We start from the raw sequence: 26227 nt of genomic DNA on the forward strand, positions 1-26227 counted from the left end.
ACTTGATGATCAAGGAGATTTGGGCTACTGTATAATGAGGAATAAAATTTAAGGAATTCATACAGAATATCTGAAGTAGACACAGCATTGGTACCATTATCACTGTTTAAAGCATTATTTTGATTTCTATCCTTTTTGCTGCAAAGATAGTTAGCTATAGGTTTTCCTGACTTGTTTGCATTAAAAATAAATGTAGCTCTCTGATTAGCAATCTGAATACCTGCTCTTCTACTTGGCATTGAATTATATTCATATCCATGTTTTTGCAACGTGGTTTTAATAACAATATTTTGGGAAGATATAAATAATTGCTCAATGTTTCCAATCTGTTTAAGTTAAAGTGTAATAATTTGGTGTTAAATGTTTTATTTTCATGAGTCATTATAGAAATAACCACCCCTCATAAGTATGTCTTAAAAGCATCCCATTTTATAATAGGGGAGATCACACCAACAGGGTTATGTGAGAAATACTCATGAATAGCTGTTAAAATTGTATCTTTATAAACATCTTTTGACGTACAACATCTACATCTATGCGCCAACGGGAACGAGAGTCAGAAACATTATTAACGTGTAAATGAGGTGAAACTACTGCGTGATCTGAGATTTCAACATTTCCAATGGAAGGTTAAGTTACAAACTTCACTATGTCTCCTGACACTAACAGATAATCTAAGCGTGAATGAGAGCTATGGGGATTAGAGAAAAGGGTAAATTTCTTTGAGTGGGAAAATGTAGTCTCCAGATATCAACAAGCTTAGTGTTTTTAAATAAAGTTTGAGGAAGTGAAACACTTTGAGAGGTGTAAATTTGGTCGATAATAGCCTATATAAAAGGGGGTCACTAATCAAGTTAAAATCACCACCCACAATCAAGGAGACTTTTCCAAGTGGTAATTCGAGACCAAAAATTAGGGTCATCACCCGTTGGTCTACATTTAATATTAATTAACGATTTTACATTTAATATTAATTAAATGTAAAATCGTATTACCAAGTTTCACTTTAACCAAGAGAAATCTGCCGCCAGAATCAGACTGTTGGTCTAAAATTTGTAATTGAAGATTTTTTGAAAAAAGAATAGCCACATCATTCTTTTTACCTAACGCTGGGAAGGAGATAATCTGACCAACCCATTACCTTTGTATGTATACCAAGATGTTGTCATCAATGTGAGTTTCTTGCAATAAACAAATATCAGCTTTTTGTCGATATAGATAATCTAGAGTCTTCAACCATTTAATAGGATGTTGTAAACCCTTAACATTAAAGGAAACAACTGTAATTTTGTGAGTAATATTTGTTGAAGCTTTGCTTCCCATACTCAAGAAAATGGAATAAATATGAGCAAAAATGGGATACGATAAGATAGAAATGCAGATAAATATGTCAAACCAGTACATCAGCTAGAACCAGCAGTGGGAGGTTACCAAGGCCAAAGCCGCGCCTTCACTAGAAATAGAACTCCGCCTCTCTGACAGGAACTTTGGAGCCAAGCGAATGGAAGGCTCCGTGAAGGGAAGCTGGAATTCAAAGGCAGTTCAGAAGTCGTCAGCCGCACTAAAAAACCACAAAAAGGACTTCCTGATGGACAGGTAAGGGTCCACAACAACAGGAATTTAATTATTCCTTTGAAAATCGGCATTTAAACCTCGTCATTAGGACGTGTGTGCAGGAGCTTTAGTGGCGAGACGCCATCTTGAATCGCGCCCTTGCACATCTCCCTTTGCATGGCATTCTAATGCCAAAGTAAATTAGCTACAGAAAAGGATCAAGTGGATTATCTTGTGATATATCTATGAGTAAGGTGTGCAATTACTGTGACAAAACACTTTTTACATGGCTTAACCTTGAGTAGAAATTTGTACTGGAGTTTATACTTCAAAAACAAATCACAAGCACGAGAACGCTGGGTTGCCACTGTGTCACAGCACATCTATGAGAGCCTTATTTTGAAAGGTATAGTGGGGGGTGAGTTATTTCCTGGACCTGATAAAGTCAAATATCAGTATGTATCAATCTGATTATGTTGCTTTCCGCACAAAAATCCTCATGCACTGGTATTTACCAGGCCTTTTCTTCAAGTAAATCTCCTCTGGTTTGACCTGACATAATTCACCTCAGGAAAATTGCAGGGGATACACTAATGCCAACTAATCTTGTGAGTCCAATTCCTGTGCAAACATAACACATTTTAGCGCAGGCACTGGAAAAAATGGGCACAAAGTCATGCTTCTGAACCAGCTTCTTAGCAGGAGTTCAATCAATTACATCATTAGCGCACTGCCACTGGAGCAGGATTTACCATTTGTTCAGCACTCCCATGCTGATTTTTATACAAAGATGCAACTGTTCGGAAATGCGACTGTTGTGATGCAGAGTCACTAAAATCCACAAACCGTCAATGGGCACACAGAAGCGTCCAGGTCCACTATATTTAAACCTCAAGCTGCTTGATGATGATTCTGCTGGCCGTACATCGATGTTCCATGCCCAACTGTTTTTTAAAATATAGGGACTACTTATTGATTGCAGGTAACCAGAAATGTTGCAGTCATTCTGTGAAGGCAGGTCTATTAACAAACTTGCCAGCTTCAAGTTTTTAGATCCGGCTGGAGACAACTTTAGCTGTTATTCAGCACTTATGTGATTAAAAAATAGAGGATACAGCAAAAAAAGAGTGGATCCATTGTTGATTTTCACATTTATAAATTTTGCATTGTTTTTACAATGAAGTGGGGGCTAAAAAATTAATTTATTTCAGTGGAAAAACCTCAATTCTCCCCTGACACATAAAAGTATCTCTGGCACACTCCAAAACGTTGAGGCACATCCCCAGCTGGCATTACAGCAAGAGCTACCAACATCCACCACCACAGCAAGAACTAGCATAGGAACAAAAGCAGGCATGACAGGAGAAATCACAGCTGTTGCAACAGCAGTCACCACAGTGTCATCCACAGTTGCCTCATGGCAGGAACAACAACAAACAGGGACAAAGGCTGTTAGCATAGCAGGGATAACAGTTACGTGCACAGCTGCCAACATGGCAGTGACAACATCAGCAGTAAGCATCAGGCAGATAAGGAAGGCATTAGTAGTATGAACAGTTGCCACAACAACAGGAACCAAAGCACTGAAAAGAGCTGTCACCAAAGCAAGGGGAAGAGCATTACCCACACCTACAGCAACAGCAGCAGCCACTATAACTGCAGCAGGAAGTGGAACCAAAAGAAGCCACAACACTGTAAATTACAGCTGTGACCACAATAACTGCAACAGTAGCAGTAACAGCTGCAACAGTGGTTGCAAGCACAGCAGAAACTACTGGGAAAGCTATAGCGTTAATCACAGCAATGACCACAGTAGTAATCACAGCTGCACAATGCTGACACAACAGAAGGGACAACCGCCACAACCACAACTGAAATCACACTGATCTTCCAAGCCAGGTCCTCCCTTAACCGGAAACAAGCATCCTGGGACCGGTTTCTGGGTAACTCCGTTCATCAGCCAGGATAGCTTGAATCCAGTGGCAAAGTGAGGAAGGGACCCACGTCTGGGCATACCCTGCCAACTTAGGGCGAACAAAGCAAACACAAGGAGATGATGGACAGAGAGCTGAAACTTTTCAGACACTCACCCCCAGTCACAGATCTGGGTTGAATCCATCATTGTTCTTTAACTCACGGTTCAGGGAGGACCTGGCTTGGCAGTTTGGTATGGACTGTTCCCATGAGGCACAGGGTCAAGACTGATTTGCATATAGCTGTGTCTGAACTGGGGTGGCACAGTGAGCTAAAGAACGATGATGGATTCAACCCAGATCTGTGACTGGGGGTGACTGTCTAAAAGGTTTCAGCACTCCGTCCATCATCTCCTTGTGTTTAACCCTGGTTTACATACCATCCATGGACAGAAATTAAAAAATAATTGAATTTGGTTGTATAAGGGAGCATTTTTTACAGACCTCATTTTAGTCTATGGACCCAAAGCTGAGTTTGCATACCCAAAGCCTCGAATAAGCTATCCACAACAGAGACAAATCTGCTGCAGCCAAAATTGAAGGAGTCATAAGGTGGAGGAGGAACATCCCCCTACTCTCTGGCTCGGGTTAGGTGGTCAAAGGAACCCTCAGAAGTTAAAATAAATATAGATGTTGCGGTGTTTACTCTGTAAAAAGGTCCAGCATTCAGTTAAAAGACTCTGGTGACATCATTACAAGAATGAATGCTGAATGGCTTGCAAATGTCACCAGAACCCCAAGATGGCAATACAGAACCACATTGCAAGCAATCTGTTATGTATTTTTCATTTTACATGTTTATTTTTAGGTAGTTAGCTGGTAAAAGCTGTTTTCTCCAACATGCAGCTAACAATGGCCACTGATTGGATTTAGAATGTTCATGTTGTTTTTTCCTTTCCTGAATAAATTATGATTAAAATAAAGTCAATGGTGGGGGCATGGGCCTTTTGGACATGTTGAGATGTAGTTTGACATTTTTGAAATTATATCACAACATATCCATTCATCAAAAGAATGAAGCCACTGACTTCATACAAAAGATTGTACACAAAAAACTATATATGTAAGAAAATGGAGAGAAAGTGGCTAAAAAGAGGAATTATATATTATGACATGCTCTAATTTTCCCCTCTGAAAGAGCTAATCTAAATATTGTATTTACTGGCATGCATACCTTTTTTGATAGTTCCCTCTGTAACAATGTAGGAGACATGAACTGTTTTAAATGTGTATTCTTCCTGTTGACTGTATACTATGTGATCTGTGATGTTATTAGACCCTATGAGAAGGACTGCCTCATAATGAACAAGGCAGTCAGGACCAAAATGCATTGACCCTAAAGCCTAACTTGAGAATAAAATTGGAAGTATGAATTGGAGAAGAATGCACGCTGTTTCTTTAACTCGAAGTGACTACAAAAAGTATTCTGTAGGTTGTATAGTCCTACTGCATACATCCCAGTCGCAACAGGAGGCCATTGATGGAAAACAAGAACTGGATTCCTCCCTGAAAGACTATGATGTGGAGCAGAATTCTATGCCAGGAGGATTTTGGGTGCCATGTGGTATGCTGGGCCTGGCTGTGGAATCCTTCTAAGCATGAGCTGATTCATATGGTCGGAAGAACACTATCAAATGTGCAAGTGGCCCACACTAACAGCCTTCTGGGCCATGCAGGCCTGGCGTCTTGTCTGTTACGTGATGCAGGGAGTGGGGCCATGTGGACAGGACACCTGCTGCACTGGAGGATGTTTGAGCATGACCATCACCATGGGTAAGTGGTTGGTGGCCGTAGATTTTCATGATGCTTTTCAGCACATTCCTATGCAGCTGGATTGTTTAGAATTCTCCTAGATGCTGCGCCCTTGGCAGTTCTGAAAGTGTTCTTTTGGTCTAACATCCTTCCCAAGAATGTTAATCAAAGTGTTACCTTCATTAGTACTCTTTCTCAATAATGCAGGGATCTTTGTCTATCCTTACTTGCATGATTGGGTAGTCCACTCCCTTTTTGCTGCTGGGACTGTGGGGGACATTGCTAGAGTTTGTCATCTCCCTGCTTGACATGAGCTCCTCATTAATGTCAAGATGCCCTGCCTGACAGCATCCTGTGTGTATGGAGAATAGTGATAAGAGTCAAATATCTACTGTCTGATGGAAGCCCGATGATGGCTGCCCCTTTCTGTTTGCAAGAGTTGCTTGCAAAGGCATTGTCATGGAGATTGAAGACTCAAAACGGATGAATAGGTTAACTTGTTAGTTAATGGTAATGCTGGTTTATAATCAAAAACATTATCTAGACTTTCTTAGTTTTCAGTTTTTGTTTGTTATACATTCTGGTGGTCTTTTCAGTGTTTTCCAATATTGTTTAAAATTGTTAAAAATCAGGAGTCATCTGTGTTTTACTCCTTTTTTCTCCTTTAAAAAGTATTACTGGGATGGAGTTTTCCAGTGCTTATATGAAATTTGGCTTTTATTTTTATCCTGCCCTCATTCATTCCTCATGTTAACTCTTCCTTCTTTTCTGTCCTAATTCCCTTTTCTGTCCACTTACCTTGAGATTGTTTTTACAAATATCTTTTCATTATTTCAACCTCCTCCCAGCCTGTCTTGTTTACCAGCATGCAAACTCTTCTTTCCAGCAGTTCAGACCCACCACACCATGTCCAGAATGTGAATGGTTGGGAATATATTTGCACATAAATAATATTTGGCTTCAGCTGATAGAAGGTTAATGTAGCATTAACATCTGATCTGGACCTATTTCTGCTCAACCTGATTGAGGGGAGAGTCTGCTGTGAAATGAATATGCATAGTGTTAGCTATACTGAAAAATATATCATACTGTCATTGGTGCTATGCTGAAAAATATATCATACTGTCATTGGTGACAGCAAACTCTGTATAAAGAACCAGGTCAGGTAATAAAGGAATTTCATGATCTCCAGGAACCCATAGGTTGTTTGCCTGGGCAATTCACTAAATGAAAGGAGTTAATTTGGTATTGTTGGGCTGTGTCTATGGGCTTCTGTGGTTAATTATTTACCATGTGGGTCATACCGGGAGCACCCATCAAAGACAAAAGTGTAGAGGTAGAGGATGCACTTATACTGCTTTGATAACGGAGGGCTCCAAAGCTGTAAAAGCAGTGGTGTTTCATCTGTTATGATCCGTTTCAACTGAAAACCAGAAACCCTAAACATATCTAAATGCTATATAGGATGAATGAATATTGTATTTAAATCTATGGTTGATGTTATTGTTTTAGGTAAAACACACAATTAGATGGTTTAATAAAAAAAGTCTCGCCCCATGGCTCATTGAACAATTTACAGAGAAGATCCTCAAAAGGTTGGGGCATAATTGCAGATGCCCATGACTATATTTGGACGAAGGTCAACAGGGGCCCCAATTATATTGATGATAAGATGTTACAAAGCTTGCTGGAATGAGTGTTCCATGAGAGCACATGTGGAAGACATCTAGAATTAAGGCTAGAGGACCTCCAAAGATTTAGCAAAAATAGTCCTTCAGGGGAGCGCTCAAGACCGATTTATTCAAGCAGTCTTTTCCTGCCCATCATTAGTTACTGCTTTTGATTCATCATTGACATCCTGTTGGTCTCTGATCCATGTGCTCTGTGGTGGCCAGAGGTATACAGTGATGTACAGAGTCTAAAGATTACACAGCATAACTTAACATGACATGACATAACAGAGTGGCTTCCCAGGGATACATGTGGCTGGTATTAGATCTTGTTTGGTCCATAGTTCTACTTTATGCTTCTGAGCTCAGCTGTTGCTGAAGAAATAAGGAGTTAGCACTCAACAAATGAGCAATCAATTGCTTAAAAACTATTATTGAAGATGGTGGCTATAGTGGAAGGTCTGTCACTTTATCCACATCTGATGAAGCTGATCCATTGCCGAGTATAGAGAGTGTGTGCACCATGATCAGGTTTTTTTGAAAATTGCTTTCTGGAAGAACATATTCTTTGGTTTGTTTTGCCTTTGAAGAGAGTGTCTGTGCACTGTAAGGGCTGTTTGAAATTATTCCAAAGCACTTTTAGAACATCAAGCTTGATTCTATTGTCTGCTTTAAGGATTCCCTTTTTGAAAAATATGAGCTTGACCATGGCTTCCATATCACCAATGAGACTGTATGGACCAATCATAGCTCTCGAGAGAAGCAGGAGAGATGTTCAAAAGTCTGAACATCTTCAACATTGCACAGATAGAGTTTTCACTAGAGATGCCTGTGGAAATCCCTAAAGTCTGGATATCTATCAATGCTACATACAGAGTGGGGGCTTCATGTTATCCAAGGCTCTGGTTAGAGCTATGCAGTACTTGAGATATTGGGGCTAATAAGCTCCTGTTCCTGGGTTATGAAGCTGGGAACTACACTGGTTGGTTATCCTATTGTAATGCTTGTACATATTATTTTCTAGCAAGCCCGGGGTATTCTAACATTTGTTTCCTGGAGTCAGGGTTTTGGGTTTTGCTTGATCGTGCTGCATTTGGGGTGAAAGTGGTTTATTTGAAGGTTCTTGTGCACCCGGGTGTGTGATACATTCTTACTTCCTTATGCCTACTACTCCTCTCCTCCTGGGGTATAGGGCATCAACCAGGACTATCCAGCCAATTCTGTCCTAGGTTTCCTTTCGATCTGACTTTAGATGTAACCCATCTCCTTGTAGTCACCCTCGAGGCTTTAGGGCCAGGTGTTTCTTGGCCTTCATCTTTACCTTTTACCTTGGGAGTTCCAGGTCAGGGCTTGCATAGTGGTGTTTGATATGGGCTTGTGGAGGGTGTGACCTATCCAGCCCCAGCGTCTTTTCAAGATTTTTTCATGAGCAGGGAGTTGGAAAGTCTGCTACCTTAGGTCGTTGCTGCTGATGGTGTTTGACCAATGGTTTTGGAGGATTTTCCTCAGGCAGGTGTTAATAAAGGTTTATACTTTGTTGGTGGTGCCACTATTGCCTTCCAAGTTTCTGCTCCATACAGAAGGACTGATTTTACATTGGTGTTAAATAGGCTGATCCTGATATTCAGTGTTAGGTCCTTGGAGCTCCAAATCTTCTTTAGCTGAATAAAGGGAGCCTTTGCTTTGCCAATTCATGCCTTGACTTCAGTGCCACCCTGCTTGTGTACGACACTGCCAATGTAGGTGAAGGCCTCAACCTCTTGCAGTGCATCCCCTACAAGATTGACTGTAGTTGTGCTGGCCGTGTTAGCCTTCAGGATCTTGTGTTTTTCCATTGTGGTTGCCAGGCCGAGTTGTGCTGATGTGGCTCCCGCATTGTCGGTCCTCTCTTGCATCTGCAGATGGGATTTCTGCAAATTCCAGGTCGTTAAGCTGCGTCCAAGGTGTCCATTGGACCACATTACTTCTCCTTACTGTGGATGTCTTGATGATCCAGTCAATGGCCAGCAGGAATAGAAAAGGTGAGAGCAAACAATCCTGTGGGACTCCAGTCCTCACTTGAAAGTCTTCTATCTATCTTGTAGGCCATTCCCTTGTAAAAGTTCCTGATGATTCTTATGAGTTATATAGCACACCATAGTGGTGGAGGAGTTCCCAAAGGTCTCTCTGTCCACGCTGTTGAATACCTTCTCATAGTTGATGAAGTTAAAATAGAAGGGGGAGTTCCATTTCATCGACTGTACAATGATGTTGTGCAGTTTTGCAATCTGGTCTGTGCAGGAAATATCTTTGCGGAAGCAAGCTTGCGAGTCTCGCAACTGAGTGTCGACTTGTTTCTTCCTTCTTTTCAGGATGACTCTGTTGAACACTTTGCTTGGATTGATACAAGAGTTATCTGTCTGTAATTTGCGCTGTTACTCAGGTCATCTTTCTTTGGGATCTTGATGAGATATCCCTCCATTCAATCTAATGGCACCTTTTCATCTTCCAAGCTCCTTTAAAACATTGGATTGAGCATGTCTACTGATGTTTCAATGTCTTCCCATTTCTCAGGTATTGGTTGGCTTGCCGTATTTCTTCCTTGGTTGGTCTGCTGCAGTCGATTGGCAAGTCCTTGTCAGCTGGCTGTATGTCTGGTAGAGACTTCTACACTGGATTGTTCAGCACTTCTTCAAAATGCTCCAACCATTGTCGTTGTTGCCATTCATTACCCATGATTTTCTTTCAAGCTTTGTCTTTAACAGGTTTTTCTGGCTTGCAGTATCAGCCGGAGAGTATCCGTGTTATGCCGTAGAGTTCTTTTAAGTTTTCATGGTTTGCTGCTTTTTGGGCTTCTGTGGCACTACCATCAATGAATCTTTGCTTGTCTGCTCTTAAGCTTCTCTTTGCTTGCTTGTTGGTTGGTAAATTCGCCTTAAGCTTTCACTTTTTCTGCTCTTCTTCGGCTGGTGTAGACTGCAGCTTTCTTTTTCTTTCCCTCTTGGATTTTGCGGGGAGCCTTGGTGGAGATCCATTCTTTATGCTGGTGTTTCTTGAGACTCAGTACCTCCTGGCAGGTTGTTGTCACTGTTTCTTTGAACTTATCCCAGTTATATGGTACATGGATAAGGGATACATTTCTCAGTTATGTGTTTCTTTGATATAAAAAATTATGATTTGGTGTCCTTTTCAGTTTTGTTGCGACAGAAGAGTGTGATTTTTAGCTTTAGTAGAATCTCTCTCAGAGTTATGTCAAAATTTTCAGTGCATGGTTTCCACTAAACAGGGGGCTGTACATTACATATGGTTTTTGACATCTCAGCATTTTACTCACTATGGTACAAGATACACACGTGTGTATGGTTTATCTTTGGGAAGTCTTTAAATAATGTGCTCATGTTTGCAGGAACGAAACTAGGCAGTGGCATAAGTGAGATTGCCATGGGCCTTAATGCCAACAAGCAAAATTGGACCCCCACCCCAGTTGACACCACAAAGCAAAGTAAAATGAAATAAATACATACATATAGACATATATACATTCAGAAATGATGGATGGAGGAGCCCACAGCCTTTCTTGGGAGTCCACTGACAAATACTGGTGTCAGAATAGGGCACGTTACAACATAAACGTTTACAACGCATGCCTTTACAACGTGGTTTTTACATCTCAACATCCATTACAATGCATGATTTTACAACGCATGCCATAACAACGCATTTTTAGAAACTACATTTACAACGCATTCCATTACAACGCATTCCATTACAATGCATAACATTACAGCGCATACTATTACAATGCATAATACTTTTATTGCAACAGTAGGGTAAGTGTTGGATAGTGTAGGGGTAAAACTGACTATTCCCACTCCTGTGAGTGCAACAGTAGGTTAAGTGTTGGATAGTGTAGTGGTAAAATTACTATTCCCACTTCAATGAGTGCAACAGTAGGGTAAGTGTTGGATAGCGTAGGGGTAGAAATTACTATTCCCCGTTACTTACCTTATAATGCATTGTAATGGCATGCGTTGTCGTGACATGCATTGTAATGGCATGCGTTGTAGTGACATGCATTGTAATGGCTGCGTTGTTCTGGCATGCGATGTAAAGGCAGTTGCGCTGTAATGACTGCGTTGTCAATGTAGTGTTTTGTAATGACTGCGTTGTAATGGTTGTTTCCCCTGGGGTTGCTACCTACTGAGGCTTTTTAGTGGTGATTCCACTTCTTTTCTCTTCTTCCACCACCCTGCACTTCGTACCTCTGGAGCTCACTCCTGCGGGTTCCTTTTTATCACTCCTTTCGTTTCCTATCTGACCCATAGATTCACCTGTGCCTGCCCCTGCTGTATATTCTGGCTCAATGAAACAGCAATCACCCCTCCTAAAGAAGTTAAGTCTAACCAAAATTATGCACACTAAAAGCTCTGCTATAGCAAAACAGAATAAAAGAAGCAGAATGTGATACTCTGAAACGATGATCTGATTCTCCCTACAGCACATTTAGAACTAAATGGAAAAATAGCACACTTCAATGAAAGAACGTCAGTACACAATAATAGACTCAGACAATTTAGATAGTTTGGTTATTGTATTAATGAAAAACAATCTAAGATAGCAATCTTTTAAGTATTTCAGTCATGAATATTGAAACACGCAGTATATTATGAACCTACACATTTAGTCAAAGTTCAAAATCTCAGAGTGTAGTTATAAAATAATCATTAGATACAAGGCTCTAACCATCATTAACCCCTTCGACGCGCATGACGGAACGGTTCCGTCATGCACGTCGGTTGCGCTGTGCGCATGACGGAACCGTTCCGTCATGGCCCCGCCCGCGCACGGAACCTTCAGCGTGGCGCGGAAATCCGCGCCGCGCTGAAGGGGTTAAAGGCAGACAGAGGTTTTCAGGAACTTACATTAGCTACAAGTTACACATTTCTACCACCATTAAAGGCAGAAGGATGGTTTATTTCTCTAACAGCATCGAAAGGATTCTAAAGCAAAAGGGGTAGAAGGAACCAAGTTAAAGTCTACTAAGAGCGAGTCCAAAAAACATGCGCAAAAAGGGGAAATAAAGCAATATCAAGTAGTTCGGCAAAGAAGGATTCTAGACCAACTGCTTAAAGGCAGCAGTATCAACAAAAGGCAGTCCTAAAATAAGAGATCAAAGAGTGGTTTATAAAATCCTAGGAAAAGCGTTCAGGCCTCTCGCATAGGAAACATATAACATGCGCGTTTGGTGATGGTTAGTTTGTGGATGAAATCACCAAATACATTTCTGTTATTTCTGTATGCTTTCCCATGCTAATCATGAGAAAGAACTGGCTTTCCAGGCCGCATAGGTTTGTCAACAGTGAGAAGTATACAACGTAACAGTTCATGCAGTGGTGGCCAGCACAGGTAAGAGCAGTGAGGCAGTGGGGCGGGCAGGGTAGGGTGGAGGGGGACAAGTTGACAGATGATGAGGTAGGTTATATGAAATAGATCAATAAAACGACATAACTTGTGCTCGCCACATCGCCGACTCGGCGATGCGGTGTGCACAGGTAAGTGGTTTTATTTATTTAATTTTACCTACCCCCGTTGTCTGCCGACTTCTTACCCCCCAACCTGCCCCGTCTCACCTCACCGCCCCATTGCTCTTACCTGTGCCTGCATCCACTGAGTTCATGGCAATAGGTTATAGTTCACTTTGAAACAAAACCATTTCTACAGTGAACTCTAAAGAAATGTGTAAGATGGTAAATGCACAGATCAAATAAAGCAACATTTGGAGAAACGCAAAAGGACCATTGTATTTGGCTTAGAAAAAATGCAGTTTAGGAAAGAAAATGTTTAAAAGCCTTAAAATGCACATCAGCATTCAATTGATTAAACTCAATTGTAATCAAATATAATGAATCAAACCAACATTTCATAATAAAAGAAAAATAGTAATGCTTCACCAATGTATTATTACATGAAACTAACTAACGTTAACTATGGCCTACTGCCACAAATTTTCAACAACCATGCATGCAAATTATTCTTAAAAATCATTTTACTAAACTCGTTGATGGTTTTCTATAACTATTATGGTCTCTGCTGTCATGATTGTAAGTTTCAGCTTCCTAACAAAATTTATCGCAAAATTGCACCATATTCTGTTTATGATGCATTACAATGAAAGGCAATAGAAAAGCTATGCCACATCGTGGGAATTATATTATTTCATCAGTAAGTGAATAATAAAACATTATATTCATAATTCATCTGGTTATCAAAACCTATTATTAAGTGTTATTGAAAATATTGTATTTAATTTCTCTTTTTCCTACACTTTCCAGGTACGCTTTTATGGTGCTGTTATTTATCAATTGCTGTGCTATTTCATTTCACGTGTGCAATGGGCATGTTCAGGTTTGTGTCTAAATCAGTAAATGTGTGGTGTAAAGTGTTTTGCATCATCAAAAGCATTGAATTCTGGCTGGAGTCCCAATAAAAGCAGTCTTCTTTCAACGTATTCTGTCTCAGCTCTTTCGAGGCCCGTACCCAATCATCTCACTTAGCAGCTCAAACTAAGGAGATATTTTTGCTTAAGCCTCTGGGGCAAATTGGGTTATCTCTAAGATGTGAAAGAAAAAGTGAATTACTGATCTGAAACTTCGGCATTGCACTGCTTTTTGGTGGACTCTGTTAATGCAGGGAGCTGCAACTACCGGTGGAATCACAGAGGCAATGAATCAGCTTGTGCCACTGCACCAGCTGCACTACCTGAACCTATCCCTTGCGGGTCAGGGGAGATGTATAAGGGGCCTATTATGAGTCTGGCGATCAGAGGACCGCCAGACTTGTGGTGGCGGTTGCCCAACACGACCATAGTGGTCGTGCCACCTTGAGACCGCCGACTCTGCCAGGTAACCGCTGTTCCCTGTCGGTGGTGCGGCGGTCCAGAGGCATCTATATGCTTGGCGGGGCCGACGGTGTCCCACCAAGCATATTACGACTTTCATCACCACCACTGTTTCATGGAGGTCTTTCCTCCATGAAAAAAATGGCAGTGAGGAAAGAAAGGGGGCACTTCAGGGCCACCTTGTGCCTCATGTCTTGTGGATGCACACAGGGGGGCACAAGAAGTGCCCACTTGTGTGCATGTACAGACGTTTCAGCACACTATGGACTTTTCAGTCTATGCAGTGCTGGAACTTCCTTTGATGTTCCCAATGCAGTGCCTAGTTTATATGCACTGCTGTGGGACCACCAAAGGAATAGCCCGCTATTGACTTAAAAAGTCATATTAGGGCGTGCGTTCTACACACAGGTTTAACGGTGCGGCGGCGGGTCTGCCTCGCCGCTGCACCGTCAAACTCGTAATCGGGCCTTATGTGTCTTCTATTTAGATAGTGTCATATGAAAATATCACTATTACACGTGATTATATCAGATTTCACTGCACCCTTCAGTCTTTTCTTTTCTGCGACTCTCACCACCAACTCATTTTGGCTTCTGGCTAAAAAGACTATGTGATCTATCCCCTGAAAATGAATTAAATTTTTCTGCACTTAAAAATAAAACAAAACACAGGAGAGCGAGAGAAAGAGCTGGCAGGACTTCTAGACTAAATACAGATGTACAGATTAAAATAAATCCAAATACTCCACTAAAATTACATTTGCATTCACATCGTCAGGTTATAACTTAAGAACGTTACAGTAGGGTAATACAGAAACCATTGAATCTAAACAAACACAATTCTACAAATTGATTGTTTCGAATTATTTCAAATTAGGGATGTGGTTTTGAAAAAAATATTCTTTTACTTAAACAACATACATTTTCCTGTGTGGTATAAATCTTTTAGGAGAGCAAGTAAGGAAAAGGATTGTGAAAGGTGCTGGCTAACCTCGTGGTAATTCTACCTATGTGATTGAATCATTTATTTATTTGCATAGTTATTTTGAAAGTGTAGAACATACCGGTAAATGATGGGAAAAAATAATTGCTTAAAAAATATATTACAAAGGGGCCTATTCACAAACTGCACTTTGTAGTGCTTTAAAATGCTATTCAGTAACCTATGTGTGTAATATCCACTCCCACCTCTCCTATCTTTTCTTTAGAAATATCCTCACACATGTAAGTTTCCTACTGAGCAGTAAATGTAGGAGTGGCGAAAAATTGGAAATACTTACTACAGAATCGTGTGGTTAAGGAAGGAGTAAGGAATGGTAAAGGAGGGATTCAGAAGGGGTTTAGGGAGGAACATGCACCCACCCATACAAGAGTACTCCCACTGCTATTCACAAACTGCGCTTCTAAAGTTACTTCAGGCTAAAAGGAGCCCACAACAGTATTAAATTTCTCCAGCACAGATCTAATCTTCATATGGTAAAGTAAAGGGAAAACTAAAAATATTGATTAAACTTGGAAAAAGTTAGTAAAAATATTTTTAAGTTAAATATTACTGTAAATTTATTTTATATATTTATTAAAAATGCAGAACAAAAGAAGAAAATACTACAGCACTTTAAACTTAATTTTTAATTAAATCTTTATTTAGTTTTCATATATTAAATAAAATCAAATTATTTTTCCGAAGTTTAATTTAAAGGTGAGATGCAGAATTAAATTAAAAGTGATACACTTTTATTTTATTGAACTGTAATGTTATCTTGATGTTTAAATGAAAAGGGTATTTAGTTTTTGTAATTAAATTATAAATATGTTTTATTTTTATATATTTCTAACATTAAATTATATTCATTTTGTATTTTTAACTATTTTCAATAATTGAATTTAATTTAACATAATTTCCTATGTGGTTTTATCATAAGTCTATACTTTTATTATTTTCTCTGGATGGATGTGGCAATACTAGTGACTGTAATATTAAAGTAGGAAACCGTCGTACTCCTGGGTAGATAGTATGATCAATTTTCTACCAGAAGGTGTAAAAAGTTAGGGTGCTAAAGATGACCACCTCCTGTTCATAGAGGTGAGGGACTGAAAGCATATGAAGGTCCCCTTCCCCGGAAGGGTTAGAATCTGAAGCACTCCGAAGTGATAAAAATCGTTTTTCATAAATTCAGCTAAAACGGTAAATATTTTCAAAAGGATGACCTGTTAAAACGTTTTGACATCCGTCAAGTTGTCTTCACCAATCTTTGGATTGTTTAAACTTTGATGGAATAACCACTATTGCAATTTCATATGACGTAATATGAACAAACTAATTCAGGAATAAATTTCAATTTCTTGAAAAACTTTATAGTTTTAGCTGAATTTATGGAAAATTATTTTTATCGCTTCGGAGTGCTTCAGATTCTAACCTTTCCCGGGGAAGGGCACCTTCGAATACTAGTGACTGGCCATGTGTGTTACTGGACTTACTACTTTTGGCAGTGATAATGTGCACTTGTAAATTTTGTTCCACCCCCTTTTCCAGGGGGTGGTAGATGTGTAAGTGTACACTTTTGAGTAACTTTACAGTAATAAAGTTACTCAGAAGTGTAAAAGTACACTTACACATGTAAATTGCTCATAAGTGTAAGTTCACTTTGTGAATAGCCCCAAAAGTCACTAAGGCAACTATTACTAAAGTGTATCTAGCAGTTTTTTAATTTTTGCTCCAAGGAAAGGCACCACAACAGGTACCAGTTTAGTCTATTTTTATTGCGTAGTAACCCTGCCCTAATACATTAAATCTTCTATAACTAGAGGAGCTAGTCATCTGTAGTCTCCCTGACACATAGTTTCCATACCTCCTGTTCCATCCTCTAAGCCTATCACATGTTGCTGGTAAGAGTATTGTGGAGTGCTTGCAACATTGTTTTCATTGCCAGATGTCTGTCCAATTGGCTTAGTTCTGCCTTCTTTCTAGTGGACATGAAACTCTTAAACATTTCATGGGTTGTGACCAGTGTGGTGTGTTGGATAAACTTTATTCGATGTAGAAAACATCATAAAAGTATAAAACAAGTTATTTTTTTAAAATCTCTTCATTATTTACACACTTTTGTACAGTATGGTGAACTAGTGACCACTTTCCCCAATGTAGCCATACAATGCATTTGGTAAAAGGTGTAACATATATAATAAAAAGTAATGCAATGGGCAAAATACATTACATTAAAACCCAGCCGCGTCAGCTAAAATAAAAGGAGGCTAGCTCATGGCAGACTATTAATCGATTGTTCCATTTTGATAAGCTTTTGTCTTATCCTCCATGCACTTCCAAGAAACTTTGCTATACCACAGATTGCACTGGAGATTAGTGACTCATATGTTAAAATACGTAGAGCCACCCTATAGGATGTACAACCCAGATTAATACAGACTGGTTTTAACCATCTTAACCTCACTTGGCTATATGCCCTACAGGCAAACATGAAGTGTGCAATGGATTCTGTGGGGGAAGCACAGCCCGGGCAGCCCACATCATTTTCCTTCTGGTCGCTCCACCCTCTTTGAAAATCACGGAGAGGAAGTGTGCCATACCTAAATTTTAGGTATAGCACCCTGTCTCCCGGGGACTCAATGAAGTCCAGGAAAGATTCCAATCTGGGGACAGGTTTAACATCTAGGAATCTCTCAGTCAAAATACCATTCTGGTTCTTACTAGCAGTAACAGAGACCCAGTCCCAGTACAGTTTTTTGACTAGATGTTTTGGCGGTGGCATCTGGCTCTCCCATGCCCAGTCCAGACCGATTTCACCCACCAATTGTTTTTCAAATTGGATACCCAGACAATTTTATATCCTGCACCCAGATGTAACAATTCACTTAGGCCAGAGCCATAGTGGCTCAGGTCAGGAGACCTCCTAAGCCGAGTCCAATACAACAGGAGATGCAGCCTTGCCACTTCATTTATTGGGTGTCTCCCAAAGTCGTAGCGGAACGGGACTAGAGGGGTCGACAGAGGAAGCGAGACTAGATCTCTATAAAATTTATTCTCAGATCTCACTAGCTCAGAAAGATTTTCGAAACCCCACAGTTCCGCCCCATAAAGACACGTGGGCAGGGCCTTGCCCTCATATACTTTAATAGCTGGAGCTACGGGCCGGCTATAGGAAAGTCTCTGGTGCCTGGCTATGGCCCCTGAAATTCCTTTATGGTTTAAAAGCATTTTTGACAAATGAGGAGACCACTTCATTTTGTTATTCACCCTAACCCCTAAATAGTCAAATGCCTCCACAAGCTCCAGTGGACAGTCATTCAGCCTGATGTTATTCCTGAAGCTTTTTGATGGTGCCAGAGCCATTAACTTGGTTTTGGATGTATTGATTACCAAGCCTCTGGCTTCACAGAACTTAGTAAAGCGGTCCAGGAGTTTCTGCAAGCCCATAGGACTTTTTGAGATCAGGAGGGTGTCATCCGCAAAAAGTAAAGTCGGTGTTTTTTCCCCACACAGGGTTGGGGCATCGGCCATGTCCTCTCTCAAATGGTCCGCCACCCCATTTATATAAAGAGAGAACAGGGTCGGCGCCAATACACAACCCTGGCGGACCCCTCTCTGGACTGCTATTTTCTCGGTCAGCTGTCCCTGGCCGCCCCACCTCACTCTGGCAAAATTATCTTCGTGGAGGCGTTTAACAAGATTCAGCATCAGGGGAGGGATTCCAAGGTCTAGCAAAATCTGCCACAACTTGGAACGGGGGACCAGGTCGAAGGACGGTTTTAAATCAATAATTGCCAAATACAGGCTACCCTTCTCTATGGTTACAGATTTCCAATAAATCAGACAGAGTCTAAATACCTGGTCCATCGTTCCAACGCCACATCTAAACCCTGCCTGGAAGTGGGACAGCACACCCTCCTCATCAATCCATTCTTTCATCCTCATTAAGAGGACACTGCCAACCACTTTTTGAACGACATCAATTAAACTAATCGGTCTGTAGTTGGCAGGGTCCTCTCTATCCCCCTTCTTAAAGATAGTCACCACCTCCGCCCCTTTCCAGGAATCTGGTACTGGGTGGCCGCTCACTATAAGGTTTAAAGATCTACAAATAAATTGGGCCCAAAGATCTTTTTCACGGAGCATAAGGTCTCCTGGGAGACCATCAGGTCCAGCTGCTTTACCAGGCACAATCAGGGCAATGGCTGCTTGTACCTCGTTGAGCCCAAACTGCTCTCCCTCAAATGGGGGTACAATTGGCTCTGGATCACTCCCTTGCTCCGTTAATGCAAGCCCTTCGCCACCCATGTACAATTCCTGGAAATGGTCATGCCATTCTCGCCCTGCTATTTGATTCGGTATTGGGTCTGCCCCCCTCCTCATGCTGACATTGATGAGGTCCCAAAATAGAACTGCGTCTTTCAACTGTGCAGCGGATTTAAGTTCTTTCCAGTGGGTTTCTTCCCAAACTCGCTTTGCTATGTCGATAGACCTGTAGTATGATTTCCTTGCGGTGATAATATTTGTCTGGACCTTAGATTTTAAAGCTCTTGATAGGTTCTGCCTCCTTTTCCTGCAGTCATCAGAGTACAATAGGTTTTCGACCTTTGGGGAAAATCGCTTACGGCCTCCAGTATCTTTAACCTGGAAAAACTCCCCCACCTTATCCACGGTTAAAAGATATATTTCTTTGAACTTTGAAAACTGGACAGGTGCGGGGGGAGTATCGGGGACAGCATTAAGCATTACAATACTGGCATCCATAATCTTCCTAATACCGTCCAGAGACAACTCTCGTTCGGCAACCTTGGGCCATTTAAGACGCCGATTACAATTAGAGGGCACGATTTCCCAAAGCCTCCTGGTGCTAGCATGCTCAATTTGTGTAAGGTCCGAATTGCGCAAAAAGTGCATGGACAAGGGGTTATGATCGCTTTCACACCTTGAAATAACTTCCATGTCGATGAGATCGACCCATGACCCGACGTCCAGAAACATATAATCAATGCGCGAAGGCACCCTAGTTCTGATAAATGTAGGGGCTCCCATGGTATCTGATTTTGTTCTACCATTAGTTGCCCTCAGATTATGCTCTAAAATCAAAGCATTAATTTGGATGGCTCTTTGGGACCATTTCTTTATTGGAGGTAGGCTGAGGCGGGGAATTTACCACTTAGAATCTAGATCCCCAGTGCCCAGGACATCCTCATCACAGAGGGGCTCAAAGGTGCAATTAAGATCTCCTGCGACAATGATGCCCGCTGCAGAAGTGATAGCCGAAAGCTCAGAGTCCAGGGACGATATAATGGAGCTTACTTGGGCTCCTGGGGTCCCTCTAGCATAGATGTTAAAAATTTCTTAACCTCCTTTAAAATCTGACCCACCTATAGAGATGCGGAGAATGTCCTGAGAAGGGGTTACATGATTTTTAACTATCCAATTCAAGTGAATGTTGACCCAAATAGTGAGCCCCCCTGATGGCCTGCCTCTAGATGAGCTAATCGCTGGAATATGGAAGGTGGAATAACCTGACCTATAAAGGGGAACTAGGCTCCATGTCTCCTGGAATAAAATGATGTCAAATTTACTAATAAAGTCACTCCAAAGTGGGTCTGCAAGATTCTTTTCCAAACCCGCAATGTTCCATGACAAAAAATGAATTAGCCTTGTGTAATTTTGGGTAATATCGCCGTTAACACCCGACACCCCATTTAAGTATGTGACTCCTCTAATTAATTGAGTCTGGTCAGGGTTGTCAACGCAAACCCCCTCCTGATCTAGAGACAAGGGATATCCTGGTGCACTATACTCCACTGAATGTTGTTGTTCAGGGACAGATAAAAAGTTGTCTAGACGATTATTCGCTAGTCAATCGACCTGTCTAAGCCCTGAATCGTCGCCCTCCTGCAATTGTGGCCAAGTGGGAGAGGAACGGATCTGGATCGAAGAATGCTCCGGTGGAGATGTCCTAAACTCTAGCAAAAGTACATTTTCTGCTAGAGAGGGATCCTTAAATTCAATCTCTATACAGTCCAGCGGGGCATCTGCCCTGCAGATCCTTCTTACTCTCATAATGTCTTCTCTAATAATGGATCTGCACCCCCTTACATAACGCAACCAATGAATAGCTTTGTTATGGATTGAGTCCCTGCTTTCAAATCCCCCCGACATAGCTAATTTCGGGACATAGGTCATATACACCGTGGCCCTATTGGGGGGGTAGTATGGAGGAGGACCATGGGTGGCTCTAGACAATAGTGGTCTGGTCTGAGCTAAGGGTAGAGAGAATGTAGTATAAATATGTTTCTTGGGTTGAGATTTAGTTTCAAGCGCCCCATTCCAAGCTTTGCCTCTCGTGATATCTGCATATGTTGTAACATTATCATTAGTGGGTGCCTTATTACCTACCCCCTTGTTCCTAGGGCCTTGAAGTGATACTCGTGGAATATCCGAGGAGGTATGTTTTATTATCCCCTGCGTAACCCTCCCCACCGGGGCAATATCCCCCCGTGTTGAAGGTAAGACAGGAGTCAAAGGTGATGTTACTTGTCCCTGCACTAAACTCTCCATCCTCTCAGTTAACAATGCCACCATGTTCTCCAGCTTCCTAATCCTAGCCAGTAGCTCCATCTCGGTAGTCCCGCTTCCCAAGCCACGGACTAAACTTCCTGCTGGAATTATATCCATGTTTTCCTTTGGGGCCAATGTGATCATATTGTTAAGATCAGGGTCAAGGGGAGAGAACCTATTTGAGCATAAAACTGGGGGAGGAGTTAGCTGGACCAGCTGCAGCGCCGACCCCAGGTCTGATAGCTGAGGCGAGGACCTGGTCGTGATAGCGTCCTTATGAATATCAGGTGTTGTCAATAAAGATGCTTGCAAAAGCTGATTACTAGTTTGCTGGTTAGCAAACATTGTGGGGATTGTTTTCTTTTGATGTTTATGAGTGGATTTGGCGGCCCCCGTTACCACATTTTCTGTACCCCTAGATGTATTGCAGCCAAGCGTTTCCTCGCAATCATTAACAATGCCTTCAATTCTACTTAAAACATGCGGGGTTTTTTGAGCTTTTTTCCCTTTTTTGCTACTAAAAGCGTTACCTCCCTCCATGTCTTTCCTCTTCCCCATTATGGGCCCCACAGAACGTATACAGATTTATACAGTACAAAACAAAGCCAACGATATCATAAAATGAAAGCCTTAGAAAATCTAAGGTTAATAAAAACAATATATAAAAAAAAAAAAGAAGACAGTCTATAGATGTTGTAACGAGGACTCAAAAATAAAAAGAAGAAAAATAAAATTTTAAAAGGGGCAGCTGCCACACTGGCACACAGAATGTCTAGTGGTAACCACCACAGTCCTTTACGCTAATCGTAGTGCAGCCACGTATCAACTACAGTACCTGTCGTGATGTGGGAGGGCATGCACCGGTCGACAGAGGGGGGCCCCAGCCCAGCCTTTGCCAGCCCCGGACGGCCACAGACGGCCCGCCCTTTGCCCGGGCTTAGCACGGCGCCACCCGCGCGCGTCCCGCGACGCGAGGACTATCCTAGTTCTTTATAGCGCCTCCGGGCGCGTAGCATGCGTGTTTTGCTTCCGGGTGCAGGGGATGCTGGGGATTGAAGTCCCCCCTCACTGCGGCCGCGCCGTGATTGTAAAGGATGCGGCGGCAGGGGGAGACGGCGAAGAAGACACCGGCAGCAGGGAGCCAAGAAACCTGGAGTGACGCCCTCTGCCACGCAAGTCAGCTGGTCAGTGTGGTGTGATTTTAAAATGCTTAAAGCAAAGGTGGCTTGAAAGTGCAGCAAAATCATTTTCGTTGACAGGAGGCCCATCGCCTGTCTTTATGACTTCAGGGAGAGAACAGCTTATCCAGTACATGAAAGATATTTTCGCTGCTGGTGGAGGATCGCTTACTAAATAGAGGAAACCTACATTGCACCAGGCACTCCCTGACAAAGGTGACGTCTGCTGGGCAGGTGGTTTATCGCTGTGACTAACCACTTGGCACTTGTAAGATTCTTGAGGGTGTCTCTGGCTAGTTAGTCAAGGCATGGAAACCAGTTCTTTTTATGATCACTATTCCCTGGTGCCCTTCGTGACCAGGGCTTACAACCCAGTCAACAAACAGTCCAATTTCTAACATGAAACATTTCGGACTTTCAATCACAAACTCGTCTCCTTGCTATCCTGAACCACCCGACATATTTAGGGAAAATTACTTTTGTAACGCACACACTCATGAATACTAAATTAGGGGATCTGTTCAAGAAATACATATTGAAACCCTTCCATTTACTTCACAATGAATTTGACTTCCATAAGAATTCATTTTTCAAATTTCTACTCTTTGTCCTTGAACGAAAGAAAATGCTAACTATTTCATTATACCAACATAAATTCTTAAGTCTAATGTTTCCTAAGGGAAGTCTTTTTATTTATGCCTGTCTTGTCAAGAACAAACTGGACAATAGGCTACACTAGACCTTAAAATGGTCTTCATGGTTATCTGAAACCATCACCATAGACCACATTTCCTGCATACTTAGATGATTCTGCAAAGTAATCACTCCCGCAAAACTAAGAAGCTGTTTATACCATGCGCTATTTGATTTCTAGCCTATAAAATGGCATAATCAAACTAAACTTTGCCACCGCTGCTCTTGCACACAAATAGGCACTGTGCCTATGTTCGATAAGTGTCCCATTTGCAAGGGAATTTTGGATCAACAGCTTTAAAAAGAGGATTTGGTGTTTTATGCCATGACAGCCCCTCAGACACTCATAGCCAAAATATTGAAAAATAGTTTGATACTTTCTTTTTCTAAATGGTGGAAGGACTTCTGTGAAGCTTTTGAAATACAAGACTAATCACATCTGCACGAGTCACTTTACGTAAGTTTAATCATCAATTCAAAAAAATGATTACCAATGTATGCCCTTAAATTATAATTACCCCCTCCTTTTATAAGGATGAAATTAATTTAGGACTTAAGCAAAACAGTTGCTTGTTTTTTCGTTTCCTTTTTTTTTTTGTGTAGCTCACGTTTCATGTATTATATTGCTCAAAAAATGTGTGGACGTATTTATGCGATTCCTGCATCACTTTTGTGCCATGTAAAGTGGTACGTGCTTGATGCGGGACACTCAATCTGATTTAAGAAGCTATGGATGCTTGTTTCCGGTCTAGGGAGGGCCTGGCTTAGCAGTTCGGGCTGGACTGTTCCCATAAGGACCAGGGTCCAGACTGATTTGCATATGGCTGGGTCCAAATTGGGGTGGCGTGGTAAGCAAAAGCATGATGGATTACACCCAGATCTTTTGTGACTGGTGTGAATGTTTGCATTGTTCGGCATTCCGTCCATCATTTGTTCCTTTTGCACTTGTTGCCCTAAGTGGGAAGGGTATGATTAGACATGGGTCCCATGCTCACCCCACCACAGGATTCTAGCTAGCCTGGCTGATGAGGGGTGATGCCCTGAAACCAGTCCCAGGATGCTTGTTTCCAGTCCAGGGAGGACCTGGCTTGGCAGTTCGGGCTAGACTGTTCCCATAAGGAACAGGGTCAAAAATGATGTACATATGGATGGGTCCAAATTGGGGTGGTGTGGCGAGCAAAAAACGATGGATTAAACCTAGATCTTTGTGACTAGGGTGTTTGCATTGTTCAACATTCCGTCCATCATTTTTCCTTTTGCATATGCAAAGCAATCCTGCATGAATTATGAATCATCACCTTACTCTGCACCCCGGAGGCATTCCATGGACATTGCAGTGGGTTTTCCTGTGCAGCACCCATGGAATTTGATGCTGCCCCAGATTTACAAAATCATGTACACCTGCGGAAGTGCCAAAACCTTATGCCTCCCAAGGTGAGGCGTAATGAGGAGAAATATGTTTATTTTTCCTTGTCTTTTCCTCTTTCTATGCATGCTGCGTTCTGCGCCACACATAGAAAAAGGAAAACACCTCTTAGGCTTGTTTGTGTGTAGGAAAGTGACCCTTCCTGAACAAAAACAATCCTGCTTGCAACAGAGCTAGGCCGCCGAAATGCCAAAGCAGGGAGGAAGACAAGAATGCACTGTATTGCAAAAATATGGTGCATTCCTGCCCTTTCAATTTGACGCAGGACAGCGCAGCAAGTTGCCTTGCTGTGCTGCCCTACGCCAAAATCCTATAAATGAGGCCCCAGATGTTTAGCAAATAAAGGTACTCCAAATATTAACAGCAATGGCGTGCGCTATCTCATTCTTACTTCTAAATCATACTTGAAAACTGCAAAACATGTGTGGGTACCATTTTAATGACCAATAGTCACCCATCGCTCCCATTACTAATTTGCCTTTTCCTGGTATAGAAGAATCTCGGAGTGGATCCTGGAAGGTTTATCAGTAACTGACCAAATACCCAGTTTATTTTAACTTTCTGTAGTATGAAATGATTGTAGCTGAACTAAGTTTCCACACATACATTTTTTTTCCCACAGTTCTGAGGAAAAGAACAATTTATAACATAGTACATGATATTTTACTCAGGTTTTCAATTCATTCTGTGGCGATATCACTCATTTGACTTTATATAACCCATATATAACCCATATTTTGGTTGGCCTACATTAAGTAAATTATGTCATTTATCTGATATGTTGGTTTACAGTGGCTATTTTTCACACATTTGCCTAAATATATGTTTTTAGAAAAATCAACATGGACTTGCCTGTTTTGTGTAAGTTCGGTACAGCTGTTCCAAAGTTACCCCTAGCGCACTGTTAGTCATGTTAATCAAAAATTTGCTCATTTGCCATTCCAGAGATTGAGAATCGAGGTACATATAATCCAGCCCGGTCACAGCTCGTTTATTAATTTTGTATTTTGGTAATTTATAGAGGACAAACCTGAAAATAAAAAGATTGGAATATAATATAAGTCTAATTAATTGTTTAACATTTTCATTAAACACAGTGTACTATAATTGTAATACAAATCAAAGTGAACTACAGCAGTGCATTATTAAATCTATGTCACGCATCATAAAAAAATCACCAAGTAGTTTGTGAACTCTCATGCAAAAAAGTATGGTGTTTTTTTTCCATATTCCACTCTGAACGAGCACTAAGGCAGTATGTATGAATCTCAATGTAATTGGAAAACCTTCCTTTTGTGGACCGAATATTGTCTATAAACTTTAGTTAGAAACTTTCATCAAACTTTTAATAAATTCTCGCCCAAAACACAGTGTGCAATTAATTGTTCCCAGGTGTACCATTGGAGATTCCTAAAGCGCACAAACAAATCATTTCAGGATTCATCATAAATATCTCCCTCAAAATGCTAATTTTATTTTAGACATATGCACTATTACATTTGCAATGTGCCACAAAGTCTCAAACGTATGCATCAAATTTAGTCATGAAA

General features: G+C 41.3%; 1 protein-coding gene across 1 annotated transcript in view; it reads right to left on the reverse strand.

Moving 5' to 3' along the window:
• LOC146834532 (deoxyribonuclease-2-beta-like) overlaps positions 1-26227 on the reverse strand; it is a 298465-nt gene that overhangs the window by 257204 nt on the left and 15034 nt on the right. Inside the window, exon 2 of the mRNA XM_085600117.1 lies at positions 25530-25707. Coding sequence (XP_085456243.1) covers positions 25530-25707 — 178 coding nt within the window. The remainder of the gene's footprint in view (positions 1-25529; positions 25708-26227) is intronic.

The sequence above is a fragment of the Triturus cristatus genome, chromosome 4_2, assembly GCF_964204655.1.
Source record: "Triturus cristatus chromosome 4_2, aTriCri1.1, whole genome shotgun sequence".
In the NCBI taxonomy this organism is placed as follows: domain Eukaryota; kingdom Metazoa; phylum Chordata; class Amphibia; order Caudata; family Salamandridae; genus Triturus; species Triturus cristatus.